The following is a 17016-nucleotide window of genomic DNA, read 5'->3' as shown; positions in this document are numbered from 1 at the left end:
GTTGAGAGAGAGGTGGGTTGGGGGGCAGAAAGAGAGGTGGACCTTTTGACGTTAAAGACAATAACAAAGGGAGGTATAGGTCACTATCTCCAGTCCTAGGACTGCCCATAGGCTATAATGTAACATGTCAATAAGGCTATAGGAGGATGAAATGACAATTTGTTTAGGGGGTTGTTTATTTATATATATATATATATAGTAGGTAGCCTACAAGTTCAGGCAGGTACATAAATTACCCAGGATGCATTCCAAATGGCACTATATTCCCTTCTACCTGTCTCAAATGGCACCCTATTCCATTTGACCTGTCCTGAATTGCACCATGTTCCCCATGACCTGTCCCAAATGGTACCCTGTTCCCCTTGACCTGTCCCAAATGGCACCCTGTTCCCTTTGACCTGTCCCTAATGGCACCCCATTCCCATGACTTGTCCCAAATGGCACCCTGTTCCCTTTGACCTGTCCCAAATGGCACCATATTAACTCTTGCGTGTCCCAAATGGCACCATATTAACTCTGGCGTGTCCCAAATGGCACCATATTCCCATTTTGACCTGTCCCAAATGGCACCCTATTTCCTTTGACCTGTCCCAAATGGCACACTATTCCCTATGTAGTTCACAGCCCTGTGGGTTCTGGTCTAAAGTAGTAAACTATAAAGGGAATAGGGTGCCATATGGAACACACTCCAGTTTCAGGTCATCCTTTCTGTGGGAAGGGGGCCGGGAGGCAGGGTGACCGTGACCAGAGGAAGTCAAACAGAACGGTGGTGTGACGTCCTCATGGTGGTACTGTTCTGTTCTGCTGGTATCACTGAGAACCTGTCAGACAATGATTGGTGGGACGTGGACCTGAAATAGACCCCTGTGCCTGGACTCCCTTTCCCCTGCACCTCCTGTAAAAATAACCTTCCTGTATGTATGTATGTTTAACTGTCCTTGTGAGCACCAGAAGTCCTCGCAAGGATAGTAAAACAAGGAAAATTAATTTTGCCGGTCCCCATTTTACTGGCCTCCTGAGGAAAAATACTATTTTAGGCTTAGGGGTTAGGTTTAGGGTTACAATTAGGGATATAATTAAGGTTAATGTTAGATTTAGGGTTAGGATTTTGGATGGGAATCAATTCTTTGGTCCTCACGGAGGTGTGAGAGGGAGAGAGAGAGTTTGCTGCCAGGTGGCTGAGAGTCCAGCCACTCAAAACAATAACAGGAGGTCTGTTGGCCTTTGCAGCAAACAGTGACAACAACCTAGCAGTGTTGAGCCCTCGCTCTCTCCTCTCTCTCGCTGGGCGTGTGGGTTGGCTGGTAATGTTTGGATAGGGGCAAGCCAATTAGTGAAGGAAATATTATTATTTCTGACGGGGGTGTGTGGTGGATGGAACACTTGGAGCGGTGTAGCTCACTGTTACACGCTCCAGTTGCCCAGCTTCAGTCCCTTGAAATTAATTCCTTATTGAGAAACAGACTGGGGGAATAAATCAGCTGTAAGGATTCTGCTGGATATACACCAAACCGTGGGCCCACCCGCACTGATCACTAGACACACACACACACACACACACATAGAAGCCCACTCCCCTCTACACCCCCCCTCCCCCCACATTTCCCAACTTCTGTCCAGATCTGGTCGTTGAGGTTTTCTAAAGTCTTTATTTGATCCAGTCATCTCTCCCAGTCAGGTGGTCGTCTCGCCCAGTCAGGTGGTCGTCTCTCCAATCCTCCTGTGTGGACTTCACACCTCTCACTGGAGCTGTTTACATCTGGCCCTGCATATACAGTGCCTTGCAAAAGTATTCAACCCCCTTGGCATTTTTCCTATTTTGTTGCATTACAACCTGTAATGTAAATGTTTTTATTTGGATTTCATGTAATGGACATACACAAAATATTCCAAATTGGTGAAGTGAAATGAAAAAAATAACTTCTTTAAAAAAAAAAATCTAACACGGAAAAGTGGTGCGTGCATATGTATTCACCCCCTTTGCTATGAAGCCCCTAAATAAGATCTGGTGCAACCAATTTCCTTCAGAAGACACATAATTAGTTAAATAAAGTCCACCTGTATGCAATCTAAGTGTCACATGATCTCAGTATGCATACACCTGTTCTGAAAGGCCCCAGACTCTGCAACACCACTAAGCAAGGGGCACCACCAAGCAAGCGGCACCATTAAGACCAATGAGCTCTCCAAACAGATCAGGGACAAAGTTGTGGAGAAGTACAGATCAGGGTTGGGTTATAAATAAATATCAGAAACTTTGAACATCCCACGGAGCTCCATTCAATCTATTGTTAAAAAATGGTAAGAACATGGCACCACAACAAACCTGCCAAGAGAGGGCAGCCCACCAAAACTCACAGATCAGGCAAGGAGGGCATTAATCAGAGAGGCAACAAAGAGACCAAAGATAACCCTGAAAGGAGCTGCAACGCTCCACAGCAGAGACTGGAGTAGCTGTCCATAGGACCACTTTAAGCTGTACGCTCCACAGAGCTGGGCTTTACAGAAGAGTGTCCAGAAAAAAGCCATTGCTTAAAGAAAATTATAAGCAAACATGTTTGGTGTTCACCAAAAGGCAGGTGGGAGACTCCCCAAACATATGGAAGAAGGTATTCTGGTCAGATGAGACTAAAATTGAGCTTTTAGGCCATCAACGAAAACGAGCAAACCCAACACCTCTCATCGCCCCAGGAATGCCATCCCCACAGTGAATCATGGTGGTGGCAGCATCATGCTGTGAGGATGTTTTTCATCTGCAGGAACTGGGAAACTGGTCAGAATTGAAGGAATGATGGATGGCGCTAAATACAGGGAAATTCTTGAGGGAAACCTGTTTCGATCTTCCAGAGATTTGAGACTGGGACGGAGGTTCACCTTCCAGCAGGACAATGACCCTAAGCATACTGCTAAAGCAACACTCAAGTGGTTTAAGGGGAAACATTTAAATGTCTAGTCAAAGCCCAGACCTCAATCCAATTGAGAATCTGTGGTATGACTTAAAGATTCAATCAAATAAAAAATATTTTGCATCTTCAAAGTGGTAGGCATGTTGTTTAAATCAAATGATACAAACCCCCAAAAATGTGTTTTAATTCCAGGTTGTATGGCAATAAAATAGGAAGAATTCCAGGGGGGGGCGAATACTTTCGCAAGCCACTGTAGCCAGTAATGGATGCACCCTAACACACTCTCACACACACAAACACACGTGATCTGTGAAGGTTTCATGCCCGTGGAGGCATACACACACACACACATATTTACGCTTGCACACACACAAACCCAATGAAAGTGCCAGGTCTGGAGAGGCCCTGCATATAGCCAGTAATGGATGTACCCTCACACACACACACAAACACACACACACACCTCGGTACAGTAAGGTACAGTTCTAGCTCTGGCTTCACTTTGCTCTCAAATATGTCTGCTATGTTCAACAACACACAGCTGACCTGATTTCCTATCCTCTTCTCAGCAGAGAGAGAGGAGGAGGAGAGAAAGAAAGAATGATTTGACAGGAGCAAGGATCGGAGTTGAAAAGAGTGTGTGTGTGTCGGCCCGTCTGTCTCTTCTTTCCAACCACCCTGTGAGAGAGGCGTTTGGTTTATTTTCTCTCCCCAGCGTGGTGAGATGATGCCAAGAGGGAGAGCGAGTTCTCTTCTCAGTTCAGAGGAAGGTGAGGAGGCGAGGAGGCTTGGACTAGTTTAGGAGACGGCGAGAATAAACCTGCTTTCTGCCTCTTTATAAATATTTACTGTATGACTCCTCTCGAAGCAGCTAGCTGGAGGTAAATTCCGGCTTTATGAAAGAGACAGAAAGAGGCAAGTGGAGGGTTAAAGAGTGAGAGAGAGAGAATGAGAGAAAGAACTGGAGAATGAGAGAAAAGAGAGGCCATCGGTTTTGAATTCTGCTGTGTGAGCTGGTGCCAACCTGTGTGGAAAGCCCTTGTGTTCTGATATCTGATATTTCTCATGTCGCTATCCAAATCACACTCGTGGCTGGAGACACTGGAGATTTATGTGGCGATTAGAGAGACAAAATAGTGAGAGAAGACAAAATAACACAGACCTGCACAAATAACACACCTGCACACACTTGCACCTGCATATTTAACCTTTGACATAACATAACTACATTTGTTGGGGGTAAAAACAGGAGCAAGTTATCTGTGTGTGTACAAGTGCTTGTATGAATGCTACAGAATATATTAGATGGAAATGTGTGACATCGACCTAAAGAGGGGGGACATTTTTGAGAAGGGGGGGAAGGGGGACAGAGCAGAGAAAGAGAGAAAGTGGGGAACAGTTTTGGAGACCGATTTGACAGGTGGTCTGTCAACGCTTCACAGTGAACTTCCCACTATGTCCTTCTAGCCAACCAAACCACATCAGAATGTCCTAGCCCAACCAAACCACATCAGAATGTCCTAGCCCAACCAAACCACAACAGAATGTCCTAGCCCAACCAAACCACATCAGAATGTCCTAGCCCAACCAAACCACATCAGAATGTCCTAGCCCAACCAAACCACATCAGAATGTCCTAGCCCAACCAAACGACAACAGAATGTCCTAGCCCAACCAAACCACATCAGAATGTCCTAGCCCAACCAAACCACATAAGAATGTCCTAGCCCAACCAAACCACAACAGAATGTCCTAGCCCAACCAAACCACATCAGAATGTCCTAGCCCAACCAAACCACAACAGAATGTCCTAGCCCAACCAAACCACATCAGAATGTCCTAGCCCAACCAAACCACATCAGAATGTCCTAGCCCAACCAAACCACAACAGAATGTCCTAGCCCAACCAAACCACATCAGAATGTCCTAGCCCAACCAAACCACATAAGAATGTCCTAGCCCAACCAAACCACAACAGAATGTCCTAGCCCAACCAAACCACATCAGAATGTCCTAGCCCAACCAAACCACAACAGAATGTCCTAGCCCAACCAAACCACATCAGAATGTCCTAGCCCAACCAAACCACATCAGAATGTCCTAGCCCAACCAAACCACAACAGAATGTCCTAGCCCAACCAAACCACATCAGAATGTCCTAGCCCAACCAAACCACAACAGAATGTCCTAGCCCAACCAAACCACATCAGAATGTCCTAGCCCAACCAAACCACATCAGAATGTCCTAGCCCAACCAAACCACATCAGAATGTCCTAGCCCAACCAAACCACAACAGAATGTCCTAGCCCAACCAAACCACATCAGAATGTCCAAGCCCAACCAAACCACATCAGAATGTCCTAGCCCAACCAAACCACATCAGAATGTCCTAGCCCAACCAAACCACAACAGAATGTCCTAGCCCAACCAAACCACAACAGAATGTCCTAGCCCAACCAAACCACATCAGAATGTCCTAGCCCAACCAAACCACAACAGAATGTCCTAGCCCAACCAAACCACATCCGAATGTCCTAGCCCAACCAAACCACAACCGAATGTCCTAGCCCAACCAAACCACAACAGAATGTCCTAGCCCAACCAAACCACATCCGAATGTCCTAGCCCAACCAAACCACATCATAATGTCCTAGCCCAACCAAACCACAACAGAATGTCCTAGCCCAACCAAACCACATCAGAATGTCCTAGCCCAACCAAACCACAACAGAATGTCCTAGCCCAACCAAACCACATCAGAATGTCCTAGCCCAACCAAACCACATCAGAATGTCCTAGCCCAACCAAACCACAACAGAATGTCCTAGCCCAACCAAACCACAACAGAATGTCCTAGCCCAACCAAACCACATCAGAATGTCCTAGCCCAACCAAACCACAACAGAATGTCCTAGCCCAACCAAACCACATCAGAATGTCCTAGCCCAACCAAACTACAACAGAATGTCCTAGCCCAACCAAACCACATCAGAATGTCCTAGCCCAACCAAACCACAACAGAATGTCCTAGCCTATCCAAACCACATCAGAATGTCCTAGCCCAACCAAACCACATCAGAATGTCCTAGCCCGACCAAACCACATCAGAATGTCCTAGCCCGACCAAACCACAACAGAATGTCCTAGCCCGACCAAACCACAACAGAATTACCTAGCCCGACCAAACCACAACAGAATGACCTAGACCGACCAAACCACATCAGAATGTCCTAGCCCGACCAAAGCACAACAGAATAACCTAGCCCGACCAAACCACAACAGAATGACCTAGACCGACCAAACCACAACAGAATGACCTAGACCAACCAAACCACATCAGAATGTCCTTCTATGCTTCATATGCTATTGTATGACTGGTTAAAATGTATGATATTATACGCCCTCAAAGTATATGGAACGACCGCAATTCCATTCATGATGTAACCTAACGTAACATATTACGTATAAATTAAGTGTCACAGAATAATATGAATTGTTTGAGACCACATTGCATTTTCACATGCCTTGTCTAGACAAACATTCTGATGTATTGAAGATCTTTGTTGTTGAGGTTGTTGACTCAGTACAGTATGTTTATCACTTGACCACTTGACCATTAAGCCAAGCCAGCAATATATTCCAATCCTTAACATGAAGTTCTCCTAATCCATCTCAGAACCATTCTTGTGAGCACAGTTGTAGAAGCTTAATTTGACCAGTCTTTTGTTGCTGAGAATTTTTTTTACCTGTATTTATTAACTAGGCAAGTCAGTTAAGAACTAATTCTTATTTTCAATGACTGCCTAGGAACAGTGGGTTTACTGCCTTGTTCAGGATTTGTCAGCTCTGGGATTTGATCTTGCAACCTTTCGGTTACTAGTCCGACGCGCTAACCACTAGGCTATGCAGCCGCCCCAAATGCAGATCAGCTTTGTGATTTACATAAATTCCCTGAGAGCCCACACTAACACACAGTATTGTATATATCAGTATTGAACTTTTCATGTAGTCTACTTTTGGCCAGCCAATAGCCTAACCACTGATCAAGCAACATTATGCACTAAACATTCAAATCCTGTTGCTGCAGGATTATGTTTGCTGTGACAATATAGGTCAAATTAAGATCCTACACCTGTAGCTGTGTTTTGAGTCTTCCCATGCAAACTCCCCTTGTTGGGTGTGAGAGTTAATGTGGAGTTAATGTGGAGACAGACAGAGAGAGTGGAACCACAGGAGGCTGCTGAGTGGAGGACAGCTCATAATAATGTTTGGAACGGAGCCAATTAAATGGTATCAAACACATGTATTTTATACCATTCCACCGATTCCGCTCCAGCCATTTAACACGAGCCCGTCCTCCCCAATTAAGATGCCACCAACTTCCTGTGATAGACACTACCTCCCCTCCTAGCCTTCTCTCACCTGCCAAAAGACCACCCATTCTATTGGCCACCTCACTTATTGTCCAACTACCCTCCCTCCCTCCCTCCCTCCCTCTCTCCCTCTCCTTCTGTTCAGACTCAGCTATTCTTTCCTTTACCTCTTTTCCCACTCTGTTAAGAATACACAGTCCTCCTCTTTGATCCATCTATAAGATGCCTCTGGAATGGAACAAATATTGACTCCATCTGACCCAGACAAATCCCTCCCTCCTTCCCTTTCCAGCTCTTTCAATTCAAGAGGCTTGGCATGGGAAACATATGTTAACATTGCCAAAACAAGTGAAGTAGATAATATACAAAAGTGAAATAAACTATTAAAATTAACAGTAAACATTAAACTCACAGAAGTCTCGCTCTCTCTCTCTTTCTCTCTCACTCTCTCTTTCTCTCTCAATTCAATTCAAGGGGCTTTATTGGCATGGGAAACATATGTTTCAAGGGAATATCAAGTGAACTGGATAAACAAAAGTGAAATATACAATCAAAAGTGAACAGTAAATATTCCAAGAGAATAAAGACATTTCAAATATCATATTCTGTCTATATACAGTGTTGTAGCAATGTGCAAATAGTTAAAGTACAAAAGGGAAAATAAATAAATATGGATTGTATTTACAATGGTGTTTGTTCTTCACTGGTTACCCTTTTCTTGTTTCAACAGGTCACAAATCTTGCTGCTGTAATGGCACACGATGGTATTTCTTTCACCCAATAGATATGGGAATTTATCAAAATTGGATTTGTAATCTGAGGGAAATATACATCTCTAATATGGTCATACATTTGGCAGGAGGTTAGGAAATGCAGCTCAGTTTCCACCTCATTTTGTGGGCAGTGTGCACATAGGCAAACCTGGCTCTCAAGAGAAGACAGGCTATGGCGACCATTCTCAATAGCAAGGCTATGTTCACTGAGTCTGTACATAGTCAAAGCTTTCCTTAAGGTTGGGTCAGGTATTCTGCCACTGTGTACTCTCTGTTTAGGACCAAATAGCATTCTAGTTTGCTCAGTTTTTTGTTAATTCTTTCCAATGTGTCAAGTGATTATCTTTTTGTTTTCTTATGATTTGGTTGGGTCTAATTGTGTTGCTGTCCTGGGGCACTGTGGGGTCTGTTTGTGTTTCTGAACAGAGCTCCAGGACCACCTTGCTTAGGGGACTCTTCACCAGGTTCATCTCTCTGTAAGTGATGACTTTGTTAAAGAAGGTTTGGTAATGGCTTCCTTTTAGGTGGTTATAGAATTTAACAGCTCTTTTCTGGATTTTGATAATTAGCAGGTATTGGCCTAATTCTGCTCTGCATGCATTATTTGGTGTTTTACGTTGTACACTGAGGATATTTTTGCAGAATTCTACATGCAATGTCTCAAATTGGTGTTTTTCCCATTTTGTGAAATCTTGGTTGGTGAGCGGACCCCAGACCTCGCAACTATAAAGGGCAATGGGTTCTCTAAATGATTCAAGTATTTTTTTGCCAGATCCTAGTGGTATGTCAAATTTGATTTTCCTTTTGATGGCATAGAAGGCTCTCTCTCGCTTTGTCATTCATTCTTTCTCTACCCCCTCTTTGTCACTGTCTCCCCCTCTTTTTTTTTTACCCCTTTCTGCCTCCACACTCTCGCCCTCTAACGTTGGGCCCCTTTCTCTCTCTAATTCATTACCCCTTCTCTGTGTGTGTAGTGTAGTATTAGGTCAGCCTTCCACTGGGTAAAGGTTTATATAAGACTCTCCATGCCTGTTGATATGGCTGCCAGTCTAGACTCTGCGCCCCCCCCCCCCCCCCTCAATTCAACTCAAAGGGCTTTATTGACTTGGGAAACATGTTTAAATTGCCAAAGCAGGTGAAATAGATAATTAACAAAAGTGAAATAAACAGTAAAAAATGTACAGTAAACATTATACTCACAAAAGTTCCAAAGGAATAGAGACATTTCAAATGTCAAATGTCTCTCTCTCTCTCTCTCCTGGTCCCAGAAAGCCTCATTAAACTTAGCACTCTGACAATGAAAGGGTCAAGGGTATGTGGCAAGAGTAAGAATGCCTGAGGTGTGTAGTGTCTATGTGTGTGTGGTGTGTGAGGTAGCAAAGGGGTGCAGAGGTAGTTAGGGTGGGGGGGATTATTGTTCCCCTGGGGTGGAACTGCCCCGGACCACAGTGCTATTACTCACTACAGCCACCCGAGACAAATAACAGATCTACAGTTATATACCACACACACACACCCTCTTGTGTGATATGGTGATTGCTTGCTAATCAGGGCTGTGTGGTTGGCCGTGCGTGTCTAACAGGTCCCACACTCTGGTTACTGCCTCTGAGATGCAGGAAGAGGGATGCAGAGAGAGAGAATAACCAAGAGGAATATAGAAAAGGGTGTGGAGAAAGGGTCAGGAGGGTCAAGAGAGAGAGTGAGAACAAGAAAGAAAGGGAGAGCGATGGAGAAGGGCACACAGCACTAGAGAGATTACCATGGTGACCACACAAACACAACCTGTTGTTACGCTTTGATAATGGATCAGTTCTGTTGAGTATCAATACGACAGCAGGTCTTTCACACACTCTCTAATACAGTGTAGTACTCTCTAATACAGTGTAGTTAGTTACAGTATAGGCTACATCCTGTGATTGTGTGTGTGTGTGTGTGTGTGTGTGTGTGTGTGTGTGTGTGTGTGTGTGTGTGTGTGTGTGTGTGTGTGTGTGTTTATCCTCATCATTTCATACAACAGAATGTTAGTGTGACAGATGTAATCATAAGCCAGTTGTATAATGTGGTTCAGGCTTTAGATTGGCTTAGACCAGTGTTTGATGTAGCTAATCTCCATCACCATCTCTGTACTCTAGTCATGTTGTGCTTCTGCTGGCCAAGAAAAGCACACTGTCCTCTGAGACCAGTAGCTCTGTGTTAGATCATACCTACCCATACACACATCTCTCTCTCTCTCTCTCTCTCTCTCTCCCCCCCCCCCCCCCCTCCCTCCCTCCCTCTCTAGTGTTTAACTCATAAACCTGTGGCAAACGCAGCCGGAGGCAGTGACTATTCACTCAGGCCAGTCTTATCGGTGTTTGCAGACAACAAATAATGTCACTAAACTTAGTGCCGCGCCAGTTCCAGTTCTGCTTTTGACCCGAAAATCATCGCCACCCCTCTGCCGCTCAACCGCTCCCCAACCACTCTCTGATGTGGTACCGCGCGCGCTGCGCTTTGGGTCCACTTGTATTATCGCCCCTCCAGATTTGGAACGCAACGCGGTCAATGGCTTCCCTCGGGAACGCTCGCGCGCTGTACCATGTCGTTTCTATTCCTGATTGAACCGGTTATAAAAACGGGTTGTGACCGATGCATGCCAATAACAAACACATCAGAACTAAAACATCCACAAAGACGGACATTTCAGAAGTTAATAACAATAAACTATGCGGGTGTGTCTGTTTGGTCTGTCGACTATTCTCATAAGATATTTGCATGATTGATACAGTTCTGTGGAATGATTTTTTTATATTCGATGTTGTAAAACAATAGTCTTGTAATTGTTTTAATTTAATTTATTGGCACTAAAACAATAAGGGGGTTGCGTGCGCGCCACGGGGTGCTACTGTCAGCGCTGCCAACTCTGAGCTCCATGAGCAGTTGTCAACAAAGACTTGATGATTATTAGTGATCAGAACAAGTCTGTACAATAGAACATTCTTATAGAGGGGTTGTTGTGCAACTCAGAAAGCGGCTCTCAGTTACTCAATTATAGATTAGTCAGAGTGGTGCCCGCAGTTTGGTGTGTGCGTGTGTGATATGGAAGGGAGAGAGAGAGTTGTGTAATCTGTCCATTTTGTATCGCTCTTTTTCTCCCCTTCAGGCCCCCCGGCTGCCAGACGTCACACCAGTTTAAAACAAGGACAAAAAAAGTTGTCGGGTGAACGAGAGAAAAAAAACTGAAACCCTTCCCCGATCCGAATCCAGGGAGGAGTGAGTGAGTGTGACAGAACGAGGGGGACCGAGAGAGAGAGAGCACGCGAAGGAACCTTCTCTCACAGCCACACAGAAGACACAGCGGTTGTTCTGACTATCACCGAAAGGAACGGATAATAACTCACCCCGGGAATCAACAAAAACACATATACGGTGGTCAGAAAGTCGTTACCGGGGGGAAATACTTCAGGGCGAGGCCACCGAGAGAATGCGTCTCAGGTTTCTGTACAGGTAAATTGGGGGGACTCTACTGACCGATAGATAACCTGCTCCACGCTTTCATGTGTGCGAAAGCTTTCTAACCAAATTTGATTTCAGTGGCGATGTAGCCTACAGTAAGTGTAGTAGTGTACAGTAAGTATATGTTATCTATACGCATTTAAAACTGTTGAAAAGTCAACTGTTGTGAATAAAGATCCCGTGTGTGCTATAGCATATAGGTAAAGCGTACACGCGCATGTGTTGCGTTGCATCCGCACGATATGTAGAAGGAATTTTCCCTCGGGCTGGGGTTGAGGTTAAAACTCACTGTGTCTGGGCAGATTTTGTAACAGTTCCCACTCTCCCTCCCTGTCCACCTTCTCTCGCTCTCCGTTTTTATTCTACAATGTGCCACTGTAAAGAGAAACGTGGACGCGGGTAGGGGGTCGTTAGTTCAGGCTGAGCGGATCTGTTGTGTCAGGCTGTGCGGGACCTTTGTCTGTGGTTTTGGGATAATTGTTTAGTCTAGTGTGGGCCTGGGGACTGTGGGGAGGGTTTCAGTCGGAGGGGAGACGGCGGCGGTACACACATTGGAGAAACTGCACCAGTCACAGCGGTCACATGTGGCCTGCGGATTTGTGATTGCGGTGATGTTATGGGATTGTGGTGTGTCTTCACAGTTCCCACAATAATTGTGTTGGTGCATCTCAAATCATCTACTTTAGCCCAGTGCTCATGCGTCTGTGTCCTGAGTGTGTAGCTATATAAAAGCACTTTAAAGGAACCTATAATCATGTGGCCAATATAAACCAAAGTCGGAGGCCCCACTCTCCAAGTCTCAAACTATTAAAACAAATGTACATGATGATTTGGGATTGCGAGTGATTGCGTTTGGATGTGGGCTAGTGTGTTTAAAAGCCACAGGGTGTGGACAGGTGGGAGGAAAAACACGGCTGATGTTTGGACGCATTAGTTTGTTTGCACCTTCTCGGCGCGGTCAGATTGATTGAGATGTATGCCGCTGAACCGCTGCTGAACCGCTAGGTCAAAGAAACAGTTATTCCTGAATTCACACGCTGCGCCGGGAAAAAACGACGCATGGTGTGCACCTCTAACATAGCTAGATCTGGAACATTCGACAGAGTGTCAACTGAACTGCTGAGAGTTAGTTTTACAGTATGTCCTATAATGAAAGACAACACATTATGCATGGTGCTTTTACTCATGATAGAACGTTTATTAAACAGCTACTAGAGAGGCTCTGGACTGTTAGGGAAAGATAAGTATGTGTTGACTATTAAATGATATAGTTTATGAAGCTACTGAGGCGTTTTGATAGTCTTAGGATATGAGGATACACAGTGCATCCCCATAATACATCCTCTGCAAGGAAACTCATCATATCTGGTTCTGTTTACTAAACCCCTCTTCACTCTTCCTCTCTATCCCCCTCATCGTTTTATCTCCCTCTTTTCTCTCTCTCTCTCTCTCTCTCTCTCTCTCTCTCTCTCTCTCTCTCTCTCTCTCTTCACTCCCCCTCTCTCTCAGGATTTATGTGCTGTGGGGTTTTGTGGCAGTCACATCCTCTCTGACCAAGGCTGAGAAGAAAAAGGTGAGTAGTGGGTTTACCATAGTGATGGTGATTTGAGGCGATTAGTGTCTGTAATCGTAGTTTAGGGTTCGTGTTCATTTATGAACATTTGAACATCTTGGCCATGTTCTGTTATAATCTCCACCCGGCACACCCCTCATAGCCTGGTTCCTCTCTAGGTTTCTTCCTAGGTTTTGGCCTTTCTAGGGAGTTTTTCCTAGCCAATGTGCTTCAACACCTGCATTACTTGCTGTTTGGGGTTTTAGGCTGGGTTTCTGTACAGCACTTTGAGATATCAGCTGATGTACGAAGGGCTATATAAATTGATTTGATTTGATTTGGTGGATCAACCCATGAAAGCCTGCAGTGAGTGGTGCACCATCTCACTGTGTGACCAGTGGTCAGATCGGGCCCGGGTCAGTGGTCGTGAGTCAGTAATGGTCTCGGCTCTGTGGCAGCTGTGTTTTTGTGATGTCACTCATTACCGAAGTCCCTTGGTGGCGGAGTGGTCCCCTGACACAGAGACAGGTGTGGCTGTTATTTGACCTATTGTAGCCCTGGACATGCTCAGAAATAGAACACACACACACACACACACACACACACACACACACACAATGTCCATACACCTACTATTACATACACATACAGGCATGTACGCTCTTTCTCTCAGAGTGGTCGTGCACAGACTCATGTTTTGGTTTTTGCTGAATGGAAACTTTTGTTCAGGTCTCTCTCTAGCTGTTCTGCCAACAAGGCACAAACACACGCGCACACACACAGCTCTGAGTTATGAAATGAAAAACATTTAAACAGATCCACAGAGGAACACATCAAAGCCTTGCCTGTTACACACGCACATGCACACACAGCGCACTGGGCTCAGCATGCCAGGCCAGAGCTGGCTTTGCCACAGCACTTCCACAAGGCCATCCATCCATATTCCACAAGGTTGATGATTTTATTCCTCAGTTCATAAAACTGCTTTAAAGCTACTGCCAGCATAAGTGAACTTAGCTTAGACGTCTTCTATTTCCTAGCCCGCTGAACAACATCTAGGGATTCTGGCAGTGAAATTTTGACACCAATTGAAGGCAGATTTGCTCAGGCAGGGGCCAACAGAACCAGAGAGGCCTGTCTAGGAAACACTTGTTACATGTTTACTACATCTTTATCCAACCAGCACTTACAGTCTCACGTCAGAATTAGACCTTCATCCATGTTTCTCAAACGTCAAACTTCAAAGATGTTCCAAACATCAAATTTCAAAGTGTTTAAGGGTAAGTTTAGGCATTTATCTGTATTTTTAAAATGTTTTGTTAACCCATCCTCCACCCCTCTTATGAAGACAAACATATATATTTCTTTTACAGCTTTTCTGCTATGTATACATACATTTTACATATACATTTTACATATACATTTTACCTACACGGTACTTCTATATAAAGCAGTCACATAACAATAATACATTACCAAACATCAGTTCTTTAATCCCACCCCTCAGCCACTCTCAGCCCATTCCACCTATCACCATAGACCTCAGCTCTTTAATCCCACCCCTCAGCCATTCTCAGCCCGTCCCACCTATCACCATAGACCTCAGCTCTTTAATCCCACCCCTCAGCCATTCTCAGCCCATCCCACCTATCACTATAGACCTCAACTCTTTAATCCCGCCCCTCAGCCACACTCAGCCCATCCCACCTATCACCATAGACCTCAGCTCTTTAATCCCACCCCTCAGCCATTCTCAGCCCATCCCACCTATCACTATAGACCTCAACTCTTTAATCCCGCCCCTCAGCCACTCTCAGCCCATCCCACCTATCACCATAGACCTCAGCTCTTTAATCCCACCCCTCAGCCACTCTCAGCCCATCCCACCTATCACCATAGACCTCAGCTCTTTAATCCCACCCCTCAGCCACTCTCAGCCCATCCCACCTATCACTATAGACCTCAGCTCTTTAATCCCGCCCCTCAGCCACTCTCAGCCCGTCCCACCTATCACCATAGACCTCAGCTCTTTAATCCCGCCCCTCAGCCATTCTCAGCCCATCCCACCTATCGCTATAGACCTCAGCTCTTTAATCCCGCCACTCTCAGCCCATCCCACCTATCACTATAGACCTCAGCTCTTTAATCCCGCCCCTCAGCCACTCTCAGCCCGTCCCACCTATCACTATAGACCTCAGCTCTTTAATCCCGCCCCTCAGCCACTCTCAGCCCATCCCACCTATCACTATAGACCTCAGCTCTTTAATCCCACCCCTCAGTCACTCTGAGCCCAGCCCACCTTTCACCATAGACCTCAGCTCTTTAATCCCGCCACTCTCAGCCCATCCCACCTATCACTATAGACCTCAGCTCTTTAATCCCGCCCCTCAGCCACTCTCAGCCCGTCCCACCTATCACTATAGACCTCAGCTCTTTAATCCCGCCCCTCAGCCACTCTCAGCCCATCCCACCTATCACTATAGACCTCAGCTCTTTAATCCCACCCCTCAGTCACTCTGAGCCCATCCCACATTTCACCATAGACCTCAACTCTTTAATCCCGCCACTCTCAGCCCATCCCACCTATCACCATAGACCTCAGCTCTTTAATCCCGCCCCTCAGCCATTCTCAGCCCATCCCACCTATCGCTATAGACCTCAGCTCTTTAATCCCGCCACTCTCAGCCCATCCCAGCTATCACTATAGACCTCAGCTCTTTAATCCCGCCCCTCAGCCACTCTCAGCCCGTCCCACCTATCACTATAGACCTCAGCTCTTTAATCCCGCCCCTCAGCCACTCTCAGCCCATCCCACCTATCACTATAGACCTCAGCTCTTTAATCCCACCCCTCAGTCACTCTGAGCCCAGCCCACCTTTCACCATAGACCTCAGCTCTTTAATCCCGCCACTCTCAGCCCATCCCACCTATCACCATAGACCTCAGCTCTTTAATCCCGCCCCTCAGCCATTCTCAGCCCATCCCAACTATCGCTATAGACCTCAGCTCTTTAATCCCGCCACTCTCAGCCCATCCCACCTATCACTATAGACCTCAGCTCTTTAATCCCGCCCCTCAGCCACTCTCAGCCCATCCCACCTATCACCATAGACCTCAGCTCTTTAATCCCACCCCTCAGCCACTCTCAGCCCATCCCACCTATCACCATAGACCTCAGCTCTTTAATCCCACCCCTCAGCCACTCTCAGCCCATCCCACCTATCACTATAGACCTCAGCTCTTTAATCCCGCCCCTCAGCCACTCTCAGCTCGTCCCACCTATCACCATAGACCTCAGCTCTTTAATCCCGCCCCTCAGCCATTCTCAGCCCATCCCACCTATCGCTATAGACCTCAGCTCTTTAATCCCGCCACTCTCAGCCCATCCCACCTATCACTATAGACCTCAGCTCTTTAATCCCGCCCCTCAGCCACTCTCAGCCCATCCCACCTATCACCATAGACCTCAGCTCTTTAATCCCGCTCCCCAGCCACTCTCAGCCCATCCCACCTATCACCATAGACCTCAGCTCTTTAATCCCACTCCTCAGCCACTCTCAGCCCATCCCACCTATCACTATAGACCTCAGCTCTTTAATCCCGCCCCTCAGCCACTCTCAGCCCATCCCACCTATCACTATAGACCTCAACTCTTTAATCCCGCCCCTCAGCCACACTCAGCCCATCCCACCTATCACCATAGACCTCAGCTCTTTAATCCCACCCCTCAGCCATTCTCAGCCCATCCCACCTATCACTATAGACCTCAACTCTTTAATCCCGCCCCTCAGCCACTCTCAGCCCATCCCACCTATCACCATAGACCTCAGCTCTTTAATCCCACCCCTCAGCCACTCTCAGCCCATCCCACCTATCACCATAGACCTCAGCTCTTTAATCCCACCCCTCAGCCACT

The 17016-nt window shown here is 46.1% G+C and overlaps 2 protein-coding genes across 3 annotated transcripts in view; both read left to right on the top strand.

The window, feature by feature from the left end:
* Nucleotides 1-17016, top strand: part of LOC139421213 (uncharacterized) — a 1124809-nt gene that overhangs the window by 75899 nt on the left and 1031894 nt on the right. The gene's annotated exons all lie outside the window — the stretch shown is intronic.
* LOC139421179 (thrombospondin type-1 domain-containing protein 4-like) overlaps nt 10985-17016 on the top strand; it is a 99835-nt gene continuing 93803 nt past the window's right edge. Inside the window, exons 1-2 of one of the 2 annotated variants that reach the window (XM_071171812.1) lie at nt 10985-11539; nt 13058-13121. In XM_071171812.1, the coding sequence (XP_071027913.1) occupies nt 11517-11539; nt 13058-13121 (87 nt within the window). In that variant the 5' untranslated portion in view covers nt 10985-11516. The remainder of the gene's footprint in view (nt 11540-13057; nt 13122-17016) is intronic. The other variant, XM_071171803.1, reaches the window with a different exon arrangement.

This window comes from Oncorhynchus clarkii, chromosome 2, assembly GCF_045791955.1.
Source record: "Oncorhynchus clarkii lewisi isolate Uvic-CL-2024 chromosome 2, UVic_Ocla_1.0, whole genome shotgun sequence".
Lineage (NCBI taxonomy): Eukaryota > Metazoa > Chordata > Actinopteri > Salmoniformes > Salmonidae > Oncorhynchus > Oncorhynchus clarkii.
The sequence above is the reverse complement of the archived record's forward strand: the minus strand, read 5'-3'. Positions and strand labels throughout refer to the sequence as shown.